Below are 23,521 nucleotides of genomic sequence, written 5' to 3'. Positions count from 1 at the left end.
TGGAAGACCAGGCGGGCCCTGAAAAATGACTCTCAGAGGGTAAAGTTTAAGACTCTCCTGGTGGATTTCTGGGTGTGGGGAAAGTTGAAGAGAAAGACGTCATTGTTTTTTCATTGCCATTTCGTGTCAAACACTTCCACATGACCCCCCTGGTCGTTTCTGCTGATGCCTGAGGAAATTCTAACTGACACAACAAAAACCATCTTGCATCCTGCATTTCTGCCAGGAACTGTCGCACACCCAACCCCCCCTGTTCTTTGCAGTTCGACAGAAAGCCATGAGACACTGTGTAAATGATTTGTTTTCCATCTCCTGCTCCCTTCCTGCTAAACATCCTTGACACCGTGATCAGGTTATCTGGACAATGGACTGACTGCTGGGCCTTGATCAGGGTGATTGGACAATGGTTTGAATGACCGAGCTTTGATCAAGCTGATCGAAAAATGACCTGAATGACCGTGCTTTGATCAAGCTGAGTGAACAATGATTTGAGTACCAAGCCTTGACCAGGTCACCAACTGCAAACATCGTCTGACTCTGGTTATCAACTGCAAACACTGCCCTGATTGAACAATGGACTAACAGCCAAAAGATTGGAATGAAAAAGTATAAAAGGCTTGTAAGCTGCAGGGTAAAGTAGCAGCCTCCTCTGTCTTGTTTCTAACAAGCTTGAGACTCTGTTCCATAGCCCAAGCTATTTGAATAAATCTGGGTTCCTCCTGCAGACGAAGGCTCCTGTGTCTCCTTTTACTACGTATGAAGGGTATGGAAGACTTGGGCGGTTCCCCCGCTGCTGAGACCCAGTAAGTGGGTTATTCTGGTTCTTCACAGGGGTAGATGGAGACAATCCTCACTTCATGTTTCTGGCCATGGCAGTGACCAGAATGTGTAGCTGTACACTCTAGCTGGACTCCATGGTCCCCTCTTTTCATCAATGGCTTGCCCGTCTCCTTTCTACCTTTAATCTGGAGAAAGAAACTTCCGAACGAAAAGGCCAGAGTGCTAGAAAATTGAGGAAAACGATATGGGCACCAATTTATCAATAGAAGACTGAGGTTGGGAGGGGGGGTACCTGAAGCGTATAGGTCTGTTTTATTGTATATAAGTTGATGGTATTTTATCAATTGTGAATCCTCCTAACCCTGTTTTTATGGTGAATCTCATTTTTGTACTTATTTATGTACGTTTTTATTTATGTGCTTCTCATAAAACCATCAGTAAAAAATATTTATTTTTTTAAATGGAAAAAAACAAATCTTTGGCATCACAATATTTCGAGTGATTTGATCAATTAAAGCAAGAACCGCTCCCAAGCTCCTTTACACTTGCAGATTAACTGATAGGCACATTTGCAATTCATTCAGGCAAGCAGCTGATAACGATCTAAATTAGCCGTCCCAGGACGGCTGTCTTTTTCCAAAAGGAAAGCAAACATTTTGTATTGGAGGGACAGGTGAGGCTGGGGAATGCGGGACTCCCTTCCCAGTATTCTACACCCACCTGGGGGTTGCTTCCCCTGCAGATTGAAGACCTTCCTTAGAATATCAGACTGGATCCTGAACATTTTAAGCAGTACCTCTGCACGCCAGTAGGCATCATTCGGCTCTGTGTCTACCACGCCAGATGTGACGTGGGTCCAAATGCGTCTGAATAACATGGAGACTGCAAACAACAGTAGTAGGTCAAGTCAAGTTTATTTATTTATGATCTCGGAACTCCATAGAGATCCACATAAACTGAAAAACCAACAACATATAAGAATTTTTATCCAACATAGCATCTACAAATCCTAGGCAAAATCTAACAGTAAAATCTCCAAATATAAAACATTGTAATATTATATACAATAAAAAATAATTGAAATATCCTTTATGCCCTTAGTGCTATATAACATAGGGTTAAAAACTGAAATTAACAATTGCTCCCTTCATCTCATGAGCCTTAATACAAATTTAAAAAACACTTAAAGTTAAAAATCCTATGACAGAACATTTAATTTGTCGGCTCATAAATAGAATTAATTGGTGCAGAGGACGAGAGAAACGATAATTGTAAACAAATTGGTCTCATCCATTTACGCTGACAGTGGTAAAGCGGGGTAAATTAATAACCCGATTAACATTCTGAATGGCATTATTACACAAGTTACAAATCGGGGAAGAACCATACCATTTAAACAGTACAGGATTTAAAGGGAGCATACCCTGCCTCAATAATAGCCAAATGCAGCGCACTCCGTGAGGCAGGTTCCAGGAAATGTAGGCCTGTACTTTATTGATCACACAGGAGTCAGTGGCTGGATGGATACCCCTCTTTGAAATGCAGGCTTACCTATCCCTTGTGAAACTTAATTCCCAGGTGGCCTGTTTCAAGGTGGCCCTTGATTGATACGACGATAGGGTGAATAGCAGGGACTCATTCAATTGCAGCAAATCAACCGCAGTCCTAAAATTTCGAAAAATAATAACTGTTCTTTTAAACATTCTAATATTTCTTTCTGAATTAAAAATCTTAATGTACCAGGATCACCCTTTACCAGGATAACATACCAACGTACTATCCCCGCAGGACCCTATACCCAACTACTTCTTAAACCAAATTCTAAACTGAGGGCAGCCACAGGACAAGCAGAGTTAACTGAGGCTCCTTAAAATTCGGCCTTCCGTTGTACTTAAGAAACCCCATTTCTCTACATCAAGCAATTCAATGCCATACAACAGCGAAGCAGGAATTTTTGCACGAAACACCTCCAATAAAAGTGCAAAATGCCTTTTTCCAGTAAATGTGTAGAGGGAGCCCAAGCTTTTCCCCTGCGTAGTAGCTTTAGAGATGTTATTTTCTATATGGGCTTTGTCACTTAGGTTACCACACACTATTTTTCCCAAAAAAGTGTAAGATTTTCAAAGTTCCAATTTTTGGCTAACCACAAACCATACGAATTTCCCGTACTGCAGCCATTTATGTTCTTCAATGGCTACAGGGAGTGATCGAGATCTAGCTCCACATACCTCCCTGATAGGAGACCAAAAGATTCTTACCTGGCCTTTAGAGGTTGCTTCTCTCAGTTTAATCCAAATGTTATCTTCCCTCTCTTTTCTTAATCTGACCTTTACCTAAGTCCTCCACCTTTTTAATAATAATATTCTATAGTATCTTTCCGAGGAGTAATTCAAGTACTGTTCCCTAACAAGTTTATATATTTCAAGATTTAACGCAGGAGGAATCGGGATATCACTTTAAAACATTTTCTTTGGTTCACCTTTTTTGCAATTTCTACCGCTTGATTCATGAATGTGTTAAAACTTGCAATTTCTGTTCCATTCCAACTAGGCAGTTTCCCTAAGGTGATCTCTAGGATACTATCAAGACCTAAGATGGCCTTGTTATCCCAATGACATATCCCTGTTTTCTTAGCAAAACTAACCGATTCACCATCTAATGCCCATGGATCATGCGAGGACAAATTTAAATTTATAAAAAGAGTTAGTAACTTATGGTCACTGCAGAAAGAATTGGAGACCTTTAGGTCTTTTAATAAGAAAAAGGAGGAACTTCCCATCACCACTTAGTCTAAAATTGACTCTCCACTATATGTTTTACAAGTAAAAGTTGCCGGTGTATCCAATGGGAATCGCCCATTTACTATGCCATCAACCTTCATTACTTCATCAGCAAACATTTTCCCTCTCTTATTAGTTCTTTTATTTTGTGGAAAGAGAGCTTGCGGAATCTGCATGGAGTCTTTTTTTTTTTTTTTTTTTGGGAATCTATCCAGAGCAGAGTTAGAGACTCAGATCTCTACCAAAACTATATGAGGGGGAAGTTCTACATCATTAACTTTTTTAATGTAGGAAAAGACCGTCTTTAAGAGAACCATCATCAGAGGCATCTAGCGGGATATAGGCATTTATCGACATTAGTGGTGGGCTTTTTTCATTACTACAAAGATTATACAACATTACTGCCAGAAAAATATGACTAGGATCTTTAAAGTAATCATAATTCCATTTTATCTTATTTGACAGTAGGCAAGCCACCCCTCCCTTTGCATGTCCCCTCCTGGACGGGGTTGCTTTACAATCTAAAATGAGATAATCCCTACATATCCATTCCTCTGTGCACCAGGTCTCCTGAAGATAGTAGTAGCTCCATTTTCTACAGTAAGTTACTCATGTATCTCTGTCTTAAAATTGCAGGACAAAGTGCTTGCTTGCCACTGATAATTAATGTGTTGCATCTCTTTAAATATTGCTTTGCACACTAGTTGTTCTGGTTAATACGGAGGGATAGACAAACAAAGGAATAATGGAAATGGGAAGAGGATTATCAGATGTATTGTAATCCTGTCATGCCTGCCTGTCTCATATGAATGTATCATTTTGTCATCTGGGAGTGAGAAAGCAGACATGCAGGGAGTCAGACTTTTGAAATATACATTTGCTTTCCTTATAATTTTCAATGCAGTTTAGATGTTGTTATCCAGCTCTTCTAATGAACTTGTCTGTTTGTGTTCAAATTTGACTGTCTGTAGCATATAGTAGTGACGTAATTGACCAATGAGGTTTATTTTTTTTAAGTAAATCAGGCCCGTATCTTTATAGTGAACACTTTGACTAAATCTGTCTTTTTTTTTCACTACAGCATCTCAAGAGGGAGAAGCATTGGTAAGTTTTAAAGAAGTTATTGGATATTTTATGGCCTATAACTTAAGATACTCAATTGTTTTCATTCTTGTCTTGCATTATGCAAATAGAATGTGTGTTCTTTCTTGAATATATGTTCAGAAATTGGGAGGGGTTCAGGTAATAGTTTGGTGCAATACTGTTACTTTTCAGACGACTGGCAATTTCATCAAAGCCTAAAAATGTGCACTACTGTCATTGTAGAAATCTGGAAAGGCTAGTTGCCATAGGTTCCTTGTCTCATCAAGCCTACATACTTAACAGGTTTGAAAATAACAAAAGTTGAAGTAGCCCTGCCATAGTTGAGCTCTCTGCTGTCAGGAAGTGTTGGCAATCTCAGGAACTTCTGTGTGTGTCTATTGCCTGGCATGCGTAAAGAGGAAGTTTGGTTTGTTAGGAAAAATATTGTAGAATGGTGGGAGCACCGGTAGTCTGTGGCATAAAAAGATAACTCTGTGTCTCTGGGCTACCTACCAGTGGAACCACTGTAGGAGAAATAAAGTGCTCCGTATTGAGGGTGTTCGTCCCACTTCCGAAAATTCTTGCTGTCTTTAGCTCTCATGGATGTGAGCAGTGCTCAAACAGCCTCCTTGCACTTGCCCATTCTACAGAAACATAGTCCTGCGAGATTACCACAGTCTCTGCACCAGCAACCTCCGGAGCCCTCTTCCCCTCAATAATCCCATTATTATTATTGTGCTGGTGTTGCGGTAAAAAAAAAAGAGGTGTGTTGTGCTCCTTTCTTACCCCAGCCTCCAAAAGCGCTGGAAAGAAATTGTCTGGTCACCCCTCAGCAAAAAACATGCTACTGCTTAAGTAGCCTTTTAATACCTCTGCTCCCTGAAAGAAATCAGTACCCAGACTAATTAACAGCTTTGACCAAACGCTCTCCCTATATCTACCAACCACTGCTAACCCGAAACAGATTTGAGCTTCTGTGGTCATAATCAAGAGCGGTTCCAGTAAGGGCTTTCCCATTGATCACCAAGACTCTCCAGGAACCCCTGCAGTCTCTTGGCTACCACTCATTTCATAAGGGTCCATCACCGCTCCAGTAAACTAAAGTCTTTTCTGGTTGTCGTGAGTTTCGGCAGCTGGTTTAAAGGAGAATCTTAGATCACACAGTAGGGTATTTTTTGTAGGAATACCTTTCCCTGGAGGCATCTTTCAGGAGCTGGCTGTCCAGATGAGGACGTACATGCAGTCCCTGAATATGTAGATGAACTGCCACCCGCTCACCCCAGATACATTTGACGTCCTTTATAAAATTTAGTTCAGTTCAACTACAACCATGCAGTCATTAATGTTATGGGTCCAGATAACCCTGGGATGTGGATGATGCACAGGATTTAGAGGCACTCGATCTTGTTGTGTGATCAAGTGTAAGACTGAGTAGAGAAGTGTACTTATATCCACCCTGAGAGGAGACTAATCCGGCGACTGCCTATCCGTCCCATACATTTAGCTTCCAACTGGCCACTCGTAAGCTTTCTTGAGTGCCAGAAAGGGACCCTGTTGTGTTGTAGAGGTCTGGGGAACCTGTCGATTTGAACATGTCTGCTTCTTGTAGTTCTCATTGTGCTGGTAAGTGGCACCTGTGTATACAAGATTGTGGGTAAGGATGATGGTACGTGATAGTGGAGGAGTCCTGGATTGCCACACAAAAGATCATGGAGCAGCAGCCTCCTGAGGGGAGTGCACAGTCCATTAATGGTGCAGAGCGACATCTCACCCAGCGGTGACTTATGTGCAGCCCCCTTTGCGGGCAGTTGCACAATATCACTGATGCGGGCGGACACCGGAATAAAACTGCGCAACCCACCGAGGAGCGGCCCTGCTGGAAGGTGAGCTGCTACTCATCTACTGCAGTTGGGCAGTGGGAAGGATCAGTAGCCCTGCACATACTGTGGTGCTTAATTTAGGTACGAGGCTCTGTTGCACGTGGGGGGCCCAAATAGACTGCCACGCAGACCTGTTTTCTTCATACGGACGTTACTGAGGAGCGTTTCTGATGGGCACAAAAGTGCTGGGGAGTCCATTATATGCCATGGTGGGGAGCCTGAACCACATGGACATGTGATGACCTCTCATTGGCATGGCATGTTCAGGTTAAAATGGGAACCAACTACATTGTGAACTGCATTGGAGCCTGGGGTATGGGGGCACCGTGCAATGCCATGGTCCATGGTCATGATAACGCACTAGTGGAGTGAGATCAACCAAAATCCCACTGTGGCACTTGTGATTGGCCCCACCTTGTTCTAGACTATATTTATTGGCCTCCCACCAATGTCCTGAAAGCATCAGTCTCAAATCGCTCACTTAGACCTTTGTTAGCTACAGCAGGAGTTGCTGGCTAATGTATCTGTATTGTCGTACCCCGCCCACTGCTCGGAATTGGCATGTTTAGTGCCTTACTCTTTTTTTTCTCCCTTGAGTCTATATTGTGCGTGTCCCTGGGACAAAGGGCAGAACCCAAGAAATTGGGACGATCATATTAGCAGTACCCTGCATATGTGCGTGCTCAAAAGCACGTAGTAAGACCCTGGCTGTTAATGGACAAATGTCTGCAAACAAACTTGATGCTATTTTAGAGACCATAATTTCCAGTAGAGACATGCTGAATAGTAAAGATGATAGACTGGTGGTGGGCATAGGTTTGCTAAGGGATGACCAAAGCAGAATGTTTGAACTTGTATGTGAGGTGGAGGTGATGGTGGCAGTGCTTGCCCCAACAACGACAGACCTTAAGCACCAGTTGCCAGCCGCGACCCGTAAGGCCCAACTGCAGGAAAATAGAATAAATGGTCAAGAATATCATGCCAGGATAGTTGGCGGGTCCAAAAACAGTGTTGTTCCTGGCTGACTGACTGCAAGAAACAGTGGCACAGGAATCCCTCTTTAAGTTTTACATGCTCTAAAGGGCTCTTGGAGCCAGATGTATGACTGTTTTTTGTGGTCGGAAACGGGAATTCGGCCCTTTTGCGACCGCAAATAAAGGGTCCTGGCGTGTACAAATGCTATTTTGTAAGGTGTTTGCGATTTGCGCTATTAGGAAGGGGCGTATATGAGTGTCTTCATGTGTAACTGAGTGGATGTGTGTGTGTAGACCTATGAATCAGTGAATGGGCATGTACGTACTTGTATACTTGTATCAATGGTTTTGAGAATGGTAGTGTGGTAGTTGAAGTGGGTGATTGAAAGGTTATATTGGGGTGTGAGTAGGTGTGTGAGAGATTCTGTGGATGATGCCATCAGTGATGTCACTGACCATGTCATGATTGATGTAATATGTGAGGTCATAAGCCGTGCATTGCGGGAGCGCTAGTTATAGCTAGTTCATCGAATTCTAACTGCTGAATTTCTTTGTGTTTTTACGAGTGAAATCTGAGACTAACTATAATGTCTCTGTAACCTTTGGCTATTTCAGTGAATTTCTAAGGTTTTTTTGTATTCCATTTCCTTACTATTACGTCCCTGTAACCTTTGGTTTTTTTCAGTGAATTTCTAAGATTTTTTAAATGATAATTCCTAACTATAGCATCCTTGTAACCTTTGGTATTTTTCAGTGAATTTCTAAGATTTTTAAAGTAGTAGTCACGTTTGTGAAGTAGTTGAGAAAGTGGGCCTGCCTCCGATCAGCTCTCAGGAATTCCACTGTATAGGGCTTACAGGAGGTAACAGGAGGGCTTATTGGCCCGGAAGTCCCTGTGGAGCCAAGGGGACTTTATCCCCCAACCTGTAGTGCGCCGGGAGGCAGGTTTAGAGAGTGGTGGAGAAAGGGGGCGTGGCCTCTGATACTTTCTCGGCAATCCTGCTGTGTGGGACTTACTGGAGCTTGGGGGGCAAACTACCCCTCCTATTACCTCCAGTAAGTCCGACACAGCAGGATTGCTGAGATCCCATAGGCCACGCTCCATTTCACCTCCACTCTCAAAACCCACCTCCTTGCGCACTACTAGTAGGGGGATGAAATCCCTGTGGCTATTGAGTGTCCTTTGGGGACAACTACTCTTCCTATTACCTCCAGTAAGTCTCATACATCAGGATTGCTGAGCTCTGTCTGATAGCAGACACACCCTCTTTCACCACCACCCTGCAAATGCGCCTCCTCAAGCACTACTAGTAGGTGGATGAAGTCCCCATGGCTATTGAGTGTCCTTGGGTGCCAACTATTCCTATTACCTCCAGTAAGTCTCATACATCGGGATTGCTGAGATCTGATAGCAGACCACGCTCCCTTTCTCCACCACGGTGCAAATGCGCCTCCAGGCGCAGTACTAGTAGGGGGATGAAGTCCTCTTGGCTATTGAGGGTCCCTGGGAGCCAATAACCCCTCCTGTTAACTTCAACAAGTCCCACATAGTGGGTTTGCTGAGAGGTTTTTGGTGGCCACACCCCCTTTCTCCACCATTCTGCAAATACACCTCCTGGCACACGACTAGTTGGGGGATGAAGTCCCCATGGCTCTTGCGGTACCTTGTGAGGGCAACTAACTCTCCTGTTACCTCAAGTAAGCCCCACACAGCTGGATTGTTGAGCGGTCATCAGAGGCCATGCCCCTCTTTCTCCAACACTTGAAAACGCACCTCCTGGTGCACTTCTGCTTGGGGGAAGAAGTCCATTTTAGTTCTGAGTTCCTCAGGAGGCAAGGGGACTTAATCTCCCGACCAGCAGTGCGCAGAGATGCGCCTTTGCAGAGTAGTGGAGAAAGGGGCATGGCCTCTGACCACCTCTCATCAATCCCTCTGTGGGTCTTACTGGGGGTCCGTGAAGGTCTCCTTGGCCCCTAAGGGCCCTCTGCCACCTAGGGGACTTCACTCACCCAACCAAGAGCACGCCAGGAGGTGCATTTGCAGAATACTGGAGAAAGAGAGCGGGGTCTCTCGCGAGTTGCAGCCTTTTTGTATTCCTCTTTTTTAAGAAGGGGGGCCTTGTGGCCCCCCTTTCCTGTGCCATTTCTGATATTGCCCTGGGGACCTCATCCAAACATGCTGCTCCCTCTGTCCAAAAGCAATTCTGCTCCACTTCCATGAAGCAGACCAGAGTTTGCTATGGCTTGGCAGGAGCGATGCCATAGCAAACTGCAATGTCCCAGGGGTGGGCACCATGGGACATTTCTGGAGCCAGACCTAGAGTGGTTGTGGTCCCCAGGGCCATGCAGAGCTCCTGGAGGGGGCCCGCCCTCCTCCCATCTTGTATATCGTGTCGGGGAAGTGATGGGCCGGGGGGCCTCAGTGGGCGTCCGACATTAGTATGTGTGCCCTGGGGTGGTGGCGTTCTCCAGGGCTGCGGAAGGGAGGGGAGGAGTACAAAGCCCCCCCACCCCACCGTGCATGCATCATTATTTTTTTTTTTTTTTAGCCCCGTGGGATTGGCAGTCCTTGGGGCTACAGGAGAGGTCCTACTATTTTTTTTTGTTTTTTTAAATGCATGTGCCCCGGGGAGGTGACTGTCCCAGGGAGCACAGGGGGCCTGCGATGCCCCTGATAATATGGAAATTAGCCCTGGGGAGGTGGCGGTCCCTGGGGCTGAGAGGGCCTGTGAGAAATCACAACTGACTCCTCAGACACTGCAGTTCATCAAAGCAATTCTGGAAACAGGATGGTTTCATGCCTTTCCCCTGAAGTTGAAAATCCATGATATTCAGGCTGTGGTCCTGATGTTTCAGCCTTAGTCCTGGATTTTAGTGCGGAGTACTCTGAGACCACTCTGCTTGTTGGCATCTTGTATTCTGCTGGCCAAACATAATAAGTGGCACATGCATGCATTGCAGTGGGATCTCATGTCCCAGAGGGCACAGTATCCGGGGAATCTGTCAGATTGTATCTAGATTTTAGAGAAGACTGCAAAATGCCTGCAGTGGTGGCTACTGGACTGCGATTGGGTCTATGAGAGGCCCTTCTCCTTACCACACGCAGAGCTGGCAGTAGTCACGGATGCATCACTACTGTTAGCGAGCTTGTCTGGGAGAGATTGTTGACTTGACTCCATATCAATTTGTGGAAGTTGAGGTTGATTCTATTTGTGCTGAAGACCTTACTGCCCACCACCAGAGGAAAACTGGTGCAGTTGCTCATTAGACACCCCTACTGTGGTGCTTCAACAAGTAAGGCGAGATAGGATACTGGGTGCTGTGCCACTAGGCTCTACTCCTTTTGGAATTGGCTGGACTGCCAAGGCATCTTTTTGGTGTTAAATCACCTTTAAGGATCTCTAAACGCCAGGGTGGAGAAACTCCGCTGCAAGACACTTAAAGGATCACGAATGGCAGTTGAGCCTAGAGGTGGCAGAGGGTGTCTTTCATCAGTGGGAAGAACCTAGCTCGATCTTTTCTTCACTTCAGAGAACATGCAATGCCAGCACTTTTGCATATTAAAGCTTTCTCTTGGAGATGCCTTAACCATAGAGTGGAAAAAGAACAATTGATGGACAGAATGCAGAACAATGTCATACATTCACCCCAGTACAGAGATCTGGGCCTAAATCCATCGTTTTTTTTGCTCACCTTACCATTCCAGTTTGGACCCAGCCATATGCAAATCAGTCTTGACCCTTCTCCCAATGAGAACAGTCCGGCCCGAAACGCCCGGCCAGGTCCTCCCTGGACTGGAAACAAGCATCCTAGGACCGGTTTCAGGCTTTCAGCCCTCATCAGCCAGGATAGGTTGACTCCAGTGGCATGGAGAGCACAGGACCCACGTCTGTTCCCTTTGGGCACAGGGTCAAGACTGATTTGCATATGGCTGGGTCCAAACTGAGGTGGCGTAGTGGGCGAAAGAACGATGGCTTTAACCCAGATATTTTAACTGGGGGGAATGTTTGCATTGTCAACATTCCGTCCATCATTTGTTTGCTGTAACACTTTTCGCCCTAAGTGGGATGGGTATGCCCAGACGTGGGTCCCTTGCTCACTGTGCCACTGGATTCAAGCTAGCCTGGCTGAAGAAGGCTGACATACCCTGAAACCGGTCCCAGGATGCTTGTTTACGGTCCAGGGAGGACCTGGCCTGGCAGTTCGGTTCGACTGTTCACTTGTGGCACAGGGTCAATACTGATTTGCATATGGCTAGGTCCAAACTGGGGTGGCGTAGTGAGCAAAAGAACAATGGATTTAACCCAGAACTTTTGACTGGGGGAGAATGTTTGCATTGTCAGCTTTCCGTCCATCATTTGTTTGCTGTAACACTTAACCATAGAGTGGAGCTTGGGAGTCCAGTATACCTTCCTGCCACTGCCTCTCCTGCCACGAGTTCTGAAGATCAGGAATTACTATGCCCAAATTGTCATTGTGGTGCTGTATTGAGCGAGGAGTGTGTGGTACTCAGAACTGCTGGGCACAGACATCTGTCCTCCCATCAAGCTGCTGCGTAGGGAGGATCTTCTGTGCTGCACCAGGATCTGCACAATTTGCATCTCTGTTCTGTTTGTGTTCTGTGGTTGAGTGGTGGTACTTGGCTTACTTTGACGTTCCTCCTGATGCTGTTGATGTCCTCTTGAAGTGTTCTTATTGATTAATAAAATATTAGTATGTCTGCCTCCTTATCCGGATTGTCTGCTAATATTTGTAGGGACCAATGTCTAACCACGGCTAACCTGAGCTTCTACCCTTTACTTCTTTGTATTCTCCTAGACAAAAAGCTAAATTCAAATATGATGCCTTGTAAAAGTAAATTGGCACGTACACGTTAAAAAGAGGAGACTGTGCTGGTCTTTGCCCGTCTATACTCACCTAGTTGACAACCGTAGACAATTCAAGTGACGCACATGTCCTGTCTACAAGAGTACATGTACAAACTTTTCTTTAAATATCAGAATATATTCTTGAGACAAAATTTAAACAAGGGCAAATTAGAAAATAAAAGACTCCCTTGTTTACCAAAGTATGAATGTTTCATCACAATGAGTAGATACGATATGATTATTCCTTACCATTCAATATTGCATTAGTACTCAGCTTCTTTTTTCCCCCAGTGTTTTTCACGTCTAGTTATGCCGCTCTCAGTTATAAACTAAAATATTGCATCAGATAATTTACTTCTTTAATTTCCAGGATGAAGATTTGGAGTTTACGTTAGCCACAGATTTTGAAATTGGACACTTTTTCCGTGAAAGAATCGTTCCTCGTGCTGTACTATACTTCACTGGAGAAGCCATAGAGGATGATGACAGTGTACGTATATCTTACAAATTAACATGTTGATTATGTACACACTTTGCAAAAAGTGTTAATTAAATGCTTAAAAGGTTTCATTTTGTTTTTATAGTTTGAAGAACTTGAAGAAGGGGATGAAGAGGTGAGTTGTTCAACAGTAGTCCCTTTTATTTTCTTTATGGTACATTGAGAGCCATGGTCTGAACAGTTAAGACCGTTTATTGCTATCCAAGATGACTTAAAGCTTATGAGCAGCTATTTGTAGTATTAGCTGTCATAATATATCATTGCCACAGTTCACCATCCTGCAATGAATACCTGAGAGCAGTACAAGGGCCAGTCTGTTGGGGTATCTTAGCGTAATGGATGGGATTTTAGAATACTATTAGGAAACACAATCCGAGTTAATTATGAAAAGAAATAATGGAACAGTTGTCCTTTCGCCAAGAATAATTTCGGAACCATTGTTAACACCTGTTTGAGAGCCTTTTTAATGAGCATAATTGAGGGTCATTAAGAAGAAAAAAGAAGAATCACTTATTAGGCTAGACCTGGGCATGAATGAAGAAATGTTCTGAAGATTGTGTCGCAGTTGGGGAAATGGGGTCTCAAGTTGGAGGCTAATGGTTTGCAACCTTACTTGGATATATGATCAGCATCCCATAACGATGCAATCAAATTGATCTGTCTAGGCAAACACTTGTACATTACAGTATTGTAATCTTGCAGAAAATCAAGTAAGTCTACTCGAGCACTTCATTTGCATCTGTTGTGCTCCAACATAAAGAGAACTTTGTTGGCAGTTAATCTCCATGCTTTGCATTCAGAATATGAAGTAAGGTTTATAAGGTTATTTCAACCTGAATTTAGTTCTATATGGAAACCATCCTGTGGTATTTTCAGAGTTCAGCCCTCATGTGTTAGGCAGATCGGACCCATTTTTGCAAGAGACTACTAGGCCCGTGGACTCCGGTTATTTAAAACTTGCAACAAAAATGTTGTTTCTCCATTTGAAGAAATCAATTTTGAAAGTTTCACCAGTTTTATTCCCACTCCTGTGGTTTCAAACTTACCTAAAACTACACTACAGAAATTTGCAAAGGTCAACATTATAAAAGGTCGTAGAAACAATTATATGGGCCTGCAATGATTCTGAATTTGTGTGCCCTAAACAGCCTCCAGAGGTTTAGGCTGGTGCCATTATATTCCCTATACCTCGTCCAACTACATCAGGACCAGGTTCCATGTGCTTTTGTGATCAGAAAGCCCCAGGCGGAGCAGTAAAAACTGTTGGTAGCAGCTGAGAACTGACCTTTTCAGTGTGTTCTTGTTCTGAATTTTGAGCTCAATGATTTGCTGAGAGATAGTCAGTTTCCTCTGTATTTTCAGCTGGTATTTCTAAGGTGATTACCTCTTCTGTAATTCACAGTAGAACTGTGGTTACCAAACCAAGAGACGTCTAGCCAAGACACTTGTACAGAAGAGTTATTGTTGCACATATTTGTTACAAAACCGCTCTCTGTTGTACAATTCACAGATTGTTTTCTGAGAATTTGTTGACTAATTCTGGCATTTGAAAAAAAAAGTCTAGGCCAAATGTAACTGTGGATGTGATGGCTTTGTCTGAAACACCTGCACTATATCATTGTAACAGCTTTAGCATGGTGCATTTGGGTCTTGTACTGCAGGAGCCAGTGAGCTTTTGCTAGAAGAAGAGACATTTCAGATGAGCAGATTTGGAGTGCCGATGGGTTGTAGAGTGCGACATATAAGGGAGCTGCTCTCCTGTTAAAACTTTGGAACTAACCATGTTTTCCGCTTAATTTTTTGCATAATGTATATAGAACTGTAAGCTTCACATAGCGTTGTTTGCACTTAGACTGGGTGCTTAATTGTGTTTAGAAAACGCTATGTAATCAATCATTTTTTTATTTTTCAATTGGGAAAAACCATTACAGTATAATTAAAAAGCATCTTAAAAACATTTTTCAATGGAGAATATTCATATGATATTAAAGAAAGAACTTCAAGTATCTCGATAGATTATTAAAATAATTTAAACTATTGAAATAATTTATCAAAAATCTAGAACCTAAAGCAGTTAACTCAATTATTTAACGTTCTTTGTATATTTAGACATAAAGCCCCATAGAACTAAAAGTCACAAAAAGACTTTGAATGTTCTAAAATGAAATATGCTAGAATGAATAGTAATGTTCTGAGGACTGGTAGAGTAATTCTCATTAAAAAGGTCTTTCTATTGACCCATCCAAGATTCTTCGTACTGCTCGGTGCGTTTTAGTTCACAGTGATATTCTGAGGACTAGCAGCACGCTCAGACTGCTATTTGGGAACTGGGACAAGAGGAGTCATGTTTTAGGTTTGCTTTTTTCTGCAGCTTAATTACTACTTGGTCCAGGACCCTTGACCCGGTCACTCCACTACCCCACGGCCCCGTGTGCCCGGATTCTGCTGCCGCTGCCTGCTTGGTCCTCTTTCTGCCGCCTCTCCTTAGGGCCCCTGCTCTCCAGGCTCGCCCTCGCTCTCCGGGCTTGCCCAGGATTGCCCTCGCTCTCCAGGCTTGCCCTCGCTCTCCCCCCGCTCCGCTTTCCCGCTCTTTCCAACCCCCCCCCCCTCTGCTCCCCGCTGCTGCTCTCCTGGGCCCCCCCTTTTCCTGTCTCCCGCTCCCCATTCGCCGCCCTGCTCCCGCCTCCCAGCTGCTCCTCCCTCACACTTGGCCATAAATGGTGGGGACCACGCGGCAGTGAGCTGTGACCCTTGACCCGGTCACTCCACTACCGCACGGCCCCGTGTGCCCGGATTCTGCTGCCGCTGCCTGCTTGGCCCTCTTGCTGCCGCCTCTCCTTAGGGCACCTGCTCTCCATGCTTGCCCTCTCTCTCCAGGTTTGCCCAGGCTTGCCCTCGCTCTCCAGGCAAATGGCGGGTACCGCGCAGCGGCCACGCCGATTGCGCGCCGAAGGCACGCCAAAGGCAAGCCCGTCTACGCCCGTCCATGCCAGGACCGCGCCCAGCACCAGAACCCCTGGACCCCGCCAGAGCCAGCCAACCCGACTGAGCTACGATGCCGCCACCCTCCACGCACTCAACACCGGCCGACATCCAGCCTGCTACCAAGCCACCCCGAAATGCACCCACGGAGCCTTCACCTGCCACGCCTGCTACTTCACCTGCACTCGGTCCTGCACCGCGCCAGCCAAAACAGCCGCTAACAACAAGCACCTCAAGTGCATCCTGCTCAACACCCGCTCCTTCCACAGGCACGCCGTCGAAATATGGGACCTCCTGGACAAAACTGCACCAGATGTCGCCTTCTTCATGGAAACCTGGATGAACGCCTCCTCAGCCCCCGACATCACCATTGCCATCCCGGACGGCTACAAGATCATCCGGAGGGACCGCGTCAACCAGACCAGAGGAGCCATCGCCCACAGAAACACTATCCGCATCACGACCAACACCGACGACACCCTCGCTACACTTAGAGCACCTGCACTTCCAGATTCACACCGACCCCAAGACCACCCTCAGAGGAACCCTCATCTACAGACCCCCGGGACCAGGCTCACACTTCAGCGAGGCCATCGCAGACTTCATCAGCCCGCTCGCCCTCCCCTCCCCCGACTACATCCTCCTAGGAGACCTCAACTTCCACCTGGAAAACGACCAGGACAACAACACCGCCGCCCTACTAGACAACCTCGCCAACCTCGGATTCAAGAAACTGGTCAACACCCCCACCCATTACGCCGGCCACACGCTCAACCCCGTCTTCTCCTCCAGCAACCACATCTCCTTCAGCCACACCACCGAGCTCCACTGGACCGACCACAGCTGCGTACGCTTCAACTTCAGGAAAACTACTCACCACCGCCCTCAACAAACCCCCCGAAGATGCAGGAGCAAGATCATCACCGACCGACTCACCACCTCCTTGAGCCTAAACCCTCCCACCAACACCACGGACCCCAACGAAGGAGCCGGCAACCTCACACAGTAGATCAACCAACTGCGCCGACACCCTTGCTCCACTGAAAAACCCTCCCAGCAACCTCAACAGCAAGAAAGCCGCGTGGTTCACCAACGATCTCAAAGACTCCAAGAAATCCTGCCGTGACCTCGAGAAAGCCTGGCACCACAACCAGTCAACGGATAACATGACAGCCCTCAAGAACGCCACCCGCAAACACCACCAGCTGATCCGCACCACCAAAAGGTCATCCTTCAGAGAACGACTGGACAACAGCAAGGAACTCTTCAACGTCGTGAAAGAGCTCTCCAACCCCAACGCCAGCAACAACCACATCACGCCTTCTCAAGACCTTTGCAACTCTCTGGCCACCTTTTCTCACCGTAAGATCGTCGACAGCTTCGGTGCTCAGAACTCGTACCCCACCACCGAACCTACACCCCCCACCACCACCCTGTGTGCCTGGACTCAGGTCAGCATGGAAGATACCACCCACACGATGAACACCATCCACTCTGGCTCCCCAGCCGATCCCTGCCCACACCACATCTTCAACAAAGCCGACTCCATCATCGCACCCAAACTTCGGGACATCATCAACAACTTCATATCCGCCACCTTCCCGGAGAGCTGGAAGCACGCAGAGATCAGGACCCTCCTGAAGAAACCCACCGCAGACCCCTCAGACCTCAAGAACTTCCGCCCCATCTCGCTCCTCCCGTTCCCTGCAAAAGTCATCGAGAAAACCGTCAACAAACAGCTGACAGCCTTCCTGGAGACGAACGGCTCCCACGACCCATCGCAGTCCGGATTCCGAGCGAACCACAGCACCGAGACCGCCCTCATCGCGGCCACCGACGACATCCGGACCCTGCTGGACAATGGAGAAACCGCCGCCCTCATCATGCTCGACCTTTCGGCTGCGTTCGACACGGTCTGCCACCGCACCCTGACAACCCGCCTCCGCCACGCCGGGATCCAAGGAAAGGCCCTGGAAAGGATCACCTCCTTCCTCTCCGACAGAACCCAAAGAGTCCGTCTCCCGCCCTTCCTCACAGAAGCCACCAAGATCATCTGCGGCGTACCTCAAGGCTCCTCGCTCAGCCCCACCCTCTTCAACGTCTACATGAGCCCCCTCGCAGCCATCGCACGCAAGCACAACCTCAACATCATCTCCTACGCCGACGATACCCAACTGATCCTCTCCCTCACCGACGACCCCACCTCCGCCAGAGCCAGCTTCCAGGACGGAATGAAAGACATCGCAGACTGGATGAAGGTCAGCGGCCTGAAACTGAACTCAGACAAGACGGAAGTCCTCAACCTCGGCCCATCCATCTCCGCCTGGGACGACTCCTGGTGGCCCCCTGCTCTGGGCGCCCCACCCAAGCCCACGGACCCCGCACGCAACCTGGACTTCATCCTTGACTCCTCCCTCACGATGGCCAGGCAAGTTAACGCCGTTCCCTCCTCCTGCTTCAACACACTCCGCATGCTCCGTAAGATCTTCCGCTGGATCCCCAGTGGAACCAGGAAAACGGTCACCCAGGCCCTCGTCACCAGCCGTCTGGACTACGGGAATGCCCTCTACGCTGGGACCACCGCCAAACTACAGAAAAGACTCCAGCGCATCCAGAACGCCTCAGCACGACTCGTCTTGGACATCCCCCGACACAGCCACATCTCCGCCCACCTGAGGGACCTGCACTGGCTCCCCGTCAGCAAGAGGATCACGTTCAGACTCCTCACTCACGCACACAAGGCTCTCCACGACTTGGGCCCCGAATACCTCAACAACCGCCTCACATTCCACACGCCAACCCACCAGCTTCGCTCCGCCAGCCTCGCCCTTGCCACCGTCCCACGGATCCGCAGAACCACCACCGGAGGAAGATCCTTCATCTACCTGGCGGCCAAGACCTGGAACACCCTCCCCACCCACCTACGACTCACCCTGGACCAACTCTCCTTCAGGAAGCAACTCAAGACCTGGCTTTTCGAGCAGTAGCAGCCCCCCTCCAGCGCCTTGAGACCCTAGCGGGTGAGTAGCGCGCTTTACAAATACTCTTGATTGATTGATTGAACGTTGGAAGCTGACTAGTAAGCTGTGCATCGTTTCTCTGCAGGCATACTTGGATTGCGGTCTCACCTGAGCCTTTTGAAACATGGTTGCAAATACTTTCTTATATTCAACTGATACATATTATATGGGGCAGTGATTCCACGCAATACCCACATCCACAGCATCACTCGCAATCAAAAAGATTTTTCTGTGATTTTAATGATTTAAGTGGAAGTAACAAGAAGCTTAGTTGGATGTATTTTGTTCGTTCTAATTGAATCAGGTTTTGTGAACGATATGGCTGATGAGACAGATAGTCATTTGATGATAGTAATCAATTGGCTCTAGACAGTTTTCTTAAAAACTCGCGGTTTTTCTTATATGAAGACAGCTGTGCTGCTATCTTAACTTGAGGTTTGAAATAACTATAATTTGTCCCTTCCTCCCTATCTTTCAATAAGTCAAGATCTTGCATTGGATCTTTTATAGATCTTTCATAGATTAATAGGCTTGAATCATCCCCGTCGTCGTAGTGGGAGTCCCACGGTATACATATAAAAGCGATACAGAAAAGGGGGTGGGGGGTGGTGATGAACAGAGTGTCTGAATTAAGCAGACCACTCTTACCCAGTCCAAAGATCAGGGCTTGATCCATCACCGTTATTTATCTCACTGCCCCATCCCAGCTCAGAACCTGGCTATATGCAAATTAGTCTGTCCCTGGCCCAGTGCATCATGGGAACAGGGCAGACCAAACTACCAAGCCAATTCTTCACCAGAAAGGAGACAAGCTACCGGGGACCGGTTTCTGGCATTTCAGCCTCTTCGGCCCGGCTTGCTTGAATCCTGATGGAGCAGTGAGAAAGGGACTCATGTCTGAGTATACCCTGCCACACCTATAGTGGCCAAAAACGATACAGAAAAGGGGGTGGTGATGAACAGAGTGTCTGAATTAAGCAGACCACTCTTACCCAGTCCAAAGATCAGGGCTTGATCCATCACCGTTATTTATCTCACTGCCCCATCCCAGCTCAGAACCTGGCTATATGCAAATTAGTCTGTCCCTGGCCCAGTGCATCATGGGAACAGGGCAGACCAAACTACCAAGCCAATTCTTCACCAGAAAGGAGACAAGCTACCGGGGACCGGTTTCTGGCATTTCAGCCTCTTCGGCCCGGCTTGCTTGAATCCTGATGGAGCAGTGAGAAAGGGACTCATGTCTGAGTATACCCTGCCACACCTATAGTGGCCAAAAACGATACAGAAAAGGGGGTGGTGATGAACAGAGTGTCTGAATTAAGCAGACCACTCTTACCCAGTCCAAAGATCAGGGCTTGATCCATCACCGTTATTTATCTCACTGCCCCATCCCAGCTCAGAACCTGGCTATATGCAAATTAGTCTGTCCCTGGCCCAGTGCATCATGGGAACAGGGCAGACCAAACTACCAAGCCAATTCTTCACCAGAAAGGAGACAAGCTACCGGGGACCGGTTTCTGGCATTTCAGCCTCTTCGGCCCGGCTTGCTTGAATCCTGATGGAGCAGTGAGAAAGGGACTCATGTCTGAGTATACCCTGCCACACCTATAGTGGCCAAAAACGATACAGAAAAGGGGGTGGTGATGAACAGAGTGTCTGAATTAAGCAGACCACTCTTACCCAGTCCAAAGATCAGGGCTTGATCCATCACCGTTATTTATCTCACTGCCCCATCCCAGCTCAGAACCTGGCTATATGCAAATTAGTCTGTCCCTGGCCCAGTGCATCATGGGAACAGGGCAGACCAAACTACCAAGCCAATTCTTCACCAGAAAGGAGACAAGCTACCGGGGACCGGTTTCTGGCATTTCAGCCTCTTCGGCCCGGCTTGCTTGAATCCTGATGGAGCAGTGAGAAAGGGACTCATGTCTGAGTATACCCTGCCACACCTATAGTGGCCAAAAACGATACAGAAAAGGGGGTGGTGATGAACAGAGTGTCTGAATTAAGCAGACCACTCTTACCCAGTCCAAAGATCAGGGCTTGATCCATCACCGTTATTTATCTCACTGCCCCATCCCAGCTCAGAACCTGGCTATAAGCAAATTAGTCTGTCCCTGGCCCAGTGCATCATGGGAACAGGGCAGACCAAACTACCAAGCCAATTCTTCACCAGAAAGGAGACAAGCTACCGGGGACCGGTTTCTGGCATTTCAGCCTCTTCGGCCCGGCTTGCTTGAATCCTGATGGAGCAGTGAGAAAGGGACTCATGTCTGAGTATACCCTGCCACACCTATAGTGGCCAAAAACGATACAGAAAAGGGGGTGGTGATGAACAGAGTGTCTGAATTAAGCAGACCACTCTTACCCAGTCCAAAGATCAGGGCTTGATCCATCACCGTTATTTATCTCACTGCCCCATCCCAGCTCAGAACCTGGCTATATGCAAATTAGTCTGTCCCTGGCCCAGTGCATCATGGGAACAGGGCAGACCAAACTACCAAGCCAATTCTTCACCAGAAAGGAGACAAGCTACCGGGGACCGGTTTCTGGCATTTCAGCCTCTTCGGCCCGGCTTGCTTGAATCCTGATGGAGCAGTGAGAAAGGGACTCATGTCTGAGTATACCCTGCCACACCTAGAGTGGCCAAAAACGATACAGAAAAGGGGGTGGTGATGAACAGAGTGTCTGAATTAAGCAGACCACTCTTACCCAGTCCAAAGATCAGGGCTTGATCCATCACCGTTATTTATCTCACTGCCCCATCCCAGCTCAGAACCTGGCTATATGCAAATTAGTCTGTCCCTGGCCCAGTGCATCATGGGAACAGGGCAGACCAAACTACCAAGCCAATTCTTCACCAGAAAGGAGACAAGCTACTCATTGCTTGCTCATTGCACCATCAGGATTCAAGCAAGCCGGGCCGAAGACGCCTGAAATGGCAGAAACCGGTCCCCGGAAGCTTGTTTCCTTCCCAGTGTAAGAATTGGCTTTTGTATTCTGGTCTGCACTGTTCCCATGATGCACTGGGCCAGGGACAGACTTATTTGCATACAGCCAGGTTCTGAAACTGGGATGGTGCAATGAGCTAAAAAACGGTGTTGGATCTAGCCCTGATCTCTTGACTGGGTGAGAGTACTCTGCTTAATTCAGAGACTCTGTCCATCACCACCCCTTGTTGTAAATTAATTTGTCCACCCTAAGCGTGGAAGGGTATACTCAGATGTGAGTCCCTTGCTCATTGCACCATCAGGATTCAAGCAAGCCGGGCCGAAGACGCCTGAAATGGCAGAAACCGGTCCCCGGAAGCTTGTTTCCTTCCCAGTGTAAGAATTGGCTTTTGTATTCTGGTCTGCCCTGTTCCCATGATGCACTGGGCCAGGGACAGACTTATTTGCATACAGCCAGGTTCTGAAACTGGGATGGTGCAATGAGCTAAAAAACGGTGTTGGGTCTAGCCCTGATCTCTTGACTGGGTGAGAGTACTCTGCTTAATTCAGAGACTCTGTCCATCACCACCCCTTGTTGTAAATTAATTTGTCCACCCTAAGCGTGGAAGGGTATACTCAGATGTGAGTCCCTTGCTCATTGCACCATCAGGATTCAAGCAAGCCGGGCCGAAGACGCCTGAAATGGCAGAAACCGGTCCCCGGAAGCTTGTTTCCTTCCCAGTGTAAGAATTGGCTTTTGTATTCTGGTCTGCCCTGTTCCCATGATGCACTGGGCCAGGGACAGACTTATTTGCATACAGCCAGGTTCTGAAACTGGGATGGTGCAATGAGCTAAAAAACGGTGTTGGATCTAGCCCTGATCTCTTGACTGGGTGAGAGTACTCTGCTTAATTCAGAGACTCTGTCCATCACCACCCCTTGTTGTAAATTAATTTGTCCACCCTAAGCGTGGAAGGGTATACTCAGATGTGAGTCCCTTGCTCATTGCACCATCAGGATTCAAGCAAGCCGGGCCGAAGACGCCTGACATGGCAGAAACCGGTCCCCGGAAGCTTGTTTCCTTCCCAGTGTAAGAATTGGCTTTTGTATTCTGGTCTGCCCTGTTCCCACGATGCACTGGGCCAGGGACAGACTTATTTGCATACAGCCAGGTTCTGAAACTGGGATGGTGCAATGAGCTAAAAAACGGTGTTGGATCTAGCCCTGATCTCTTGACTGGGTGAGAGTACTCTGCTTAATTCAGAGACTCTGTCCATCACCACCCCTTGTTGTAAATTAATTTGTCCACCCTAAGCGTGGAAGGGTATACTCAGATGTGAGTCCCTTGCTCATTGCACCATCAGGATTCAAGCAAGCCGGGCCGAAGACGCCTGAAATGGCAGAAACCGGTCCCCGGAAGCTTGTTTCCTTCCCAGTGTAAGAATTGGCTTTTGTATTCTGGTCTGCCCTGTTCCCATGATGCACTGGGCCAGGGACAGACTTATTTGCATACAGCCAGGTTCTGAAACTGGGATGGTGCAATGAGCTAAAAAACGGTGTTGGATCTAGCCCTGATCTCTTGACTGGGTGAGAGTACTCTGCTTAATTCAGAGACTCTGTCCATCACCACCCCTTGTTGTAAATTAATTTGTCCACCCTAAGCGTGGAAGGGTATACTCAGATGTGAGTCCCTTGCTCATTGCACCATCAGGATTCAAGCAAGCC

The 23,521-nt window shown here is 47.1% G+C and overlaps 1 protein-coding gene across 20 annotated transcripts in view; it reads left to right on the top strand.

The window, feature by feature from the left end:
- Positions 1-23,521, top strand: part of NAP1L4 (nucleosome assembly protein 1 like 4) — a 1,123,813-nt gene that overhangs the window by 856,035 nt on the left and 244,257 nt on the right. For all 20 annotated transcript variants that reach the window (XM_078682909.1, XM_078682913.1, XM_078682901.1 and 17 more), the window contains 3 exons: positions 4,642-4,664; positions 12,736-12,855; positions 12,950-12,979. In XM_078682909.1, coding sequence (XP_078539035.1) covers positions 4,642-4,664; positions 12,736-12,855; positions 12,950-12,979 — 173 coding nt within the window. The remainder of the gene's footprint in view (positions 1-4,641; positions 4,665-12,735; positions 12,856-12,949; positions 12,980-23,521) is intronic.

Source organism: Lissotriton helveticus, chromosome 3_1 (assembly GCF_964261635.1).
Source record: "Lissotriton helveticus chromosome 3_1, aLisHel1.1, whole genome shotgun sequence".
NCBI lineage: Eukaryota > Metazoa > Chordata > Amphibia > Caudata > Salamandridae > Lissotriton > Lissotriton helveticus.
Note: the sequence above shows the minus strand (reverse complement) of the source record. Positions and strands in the feature narration are given on the sequence as shown.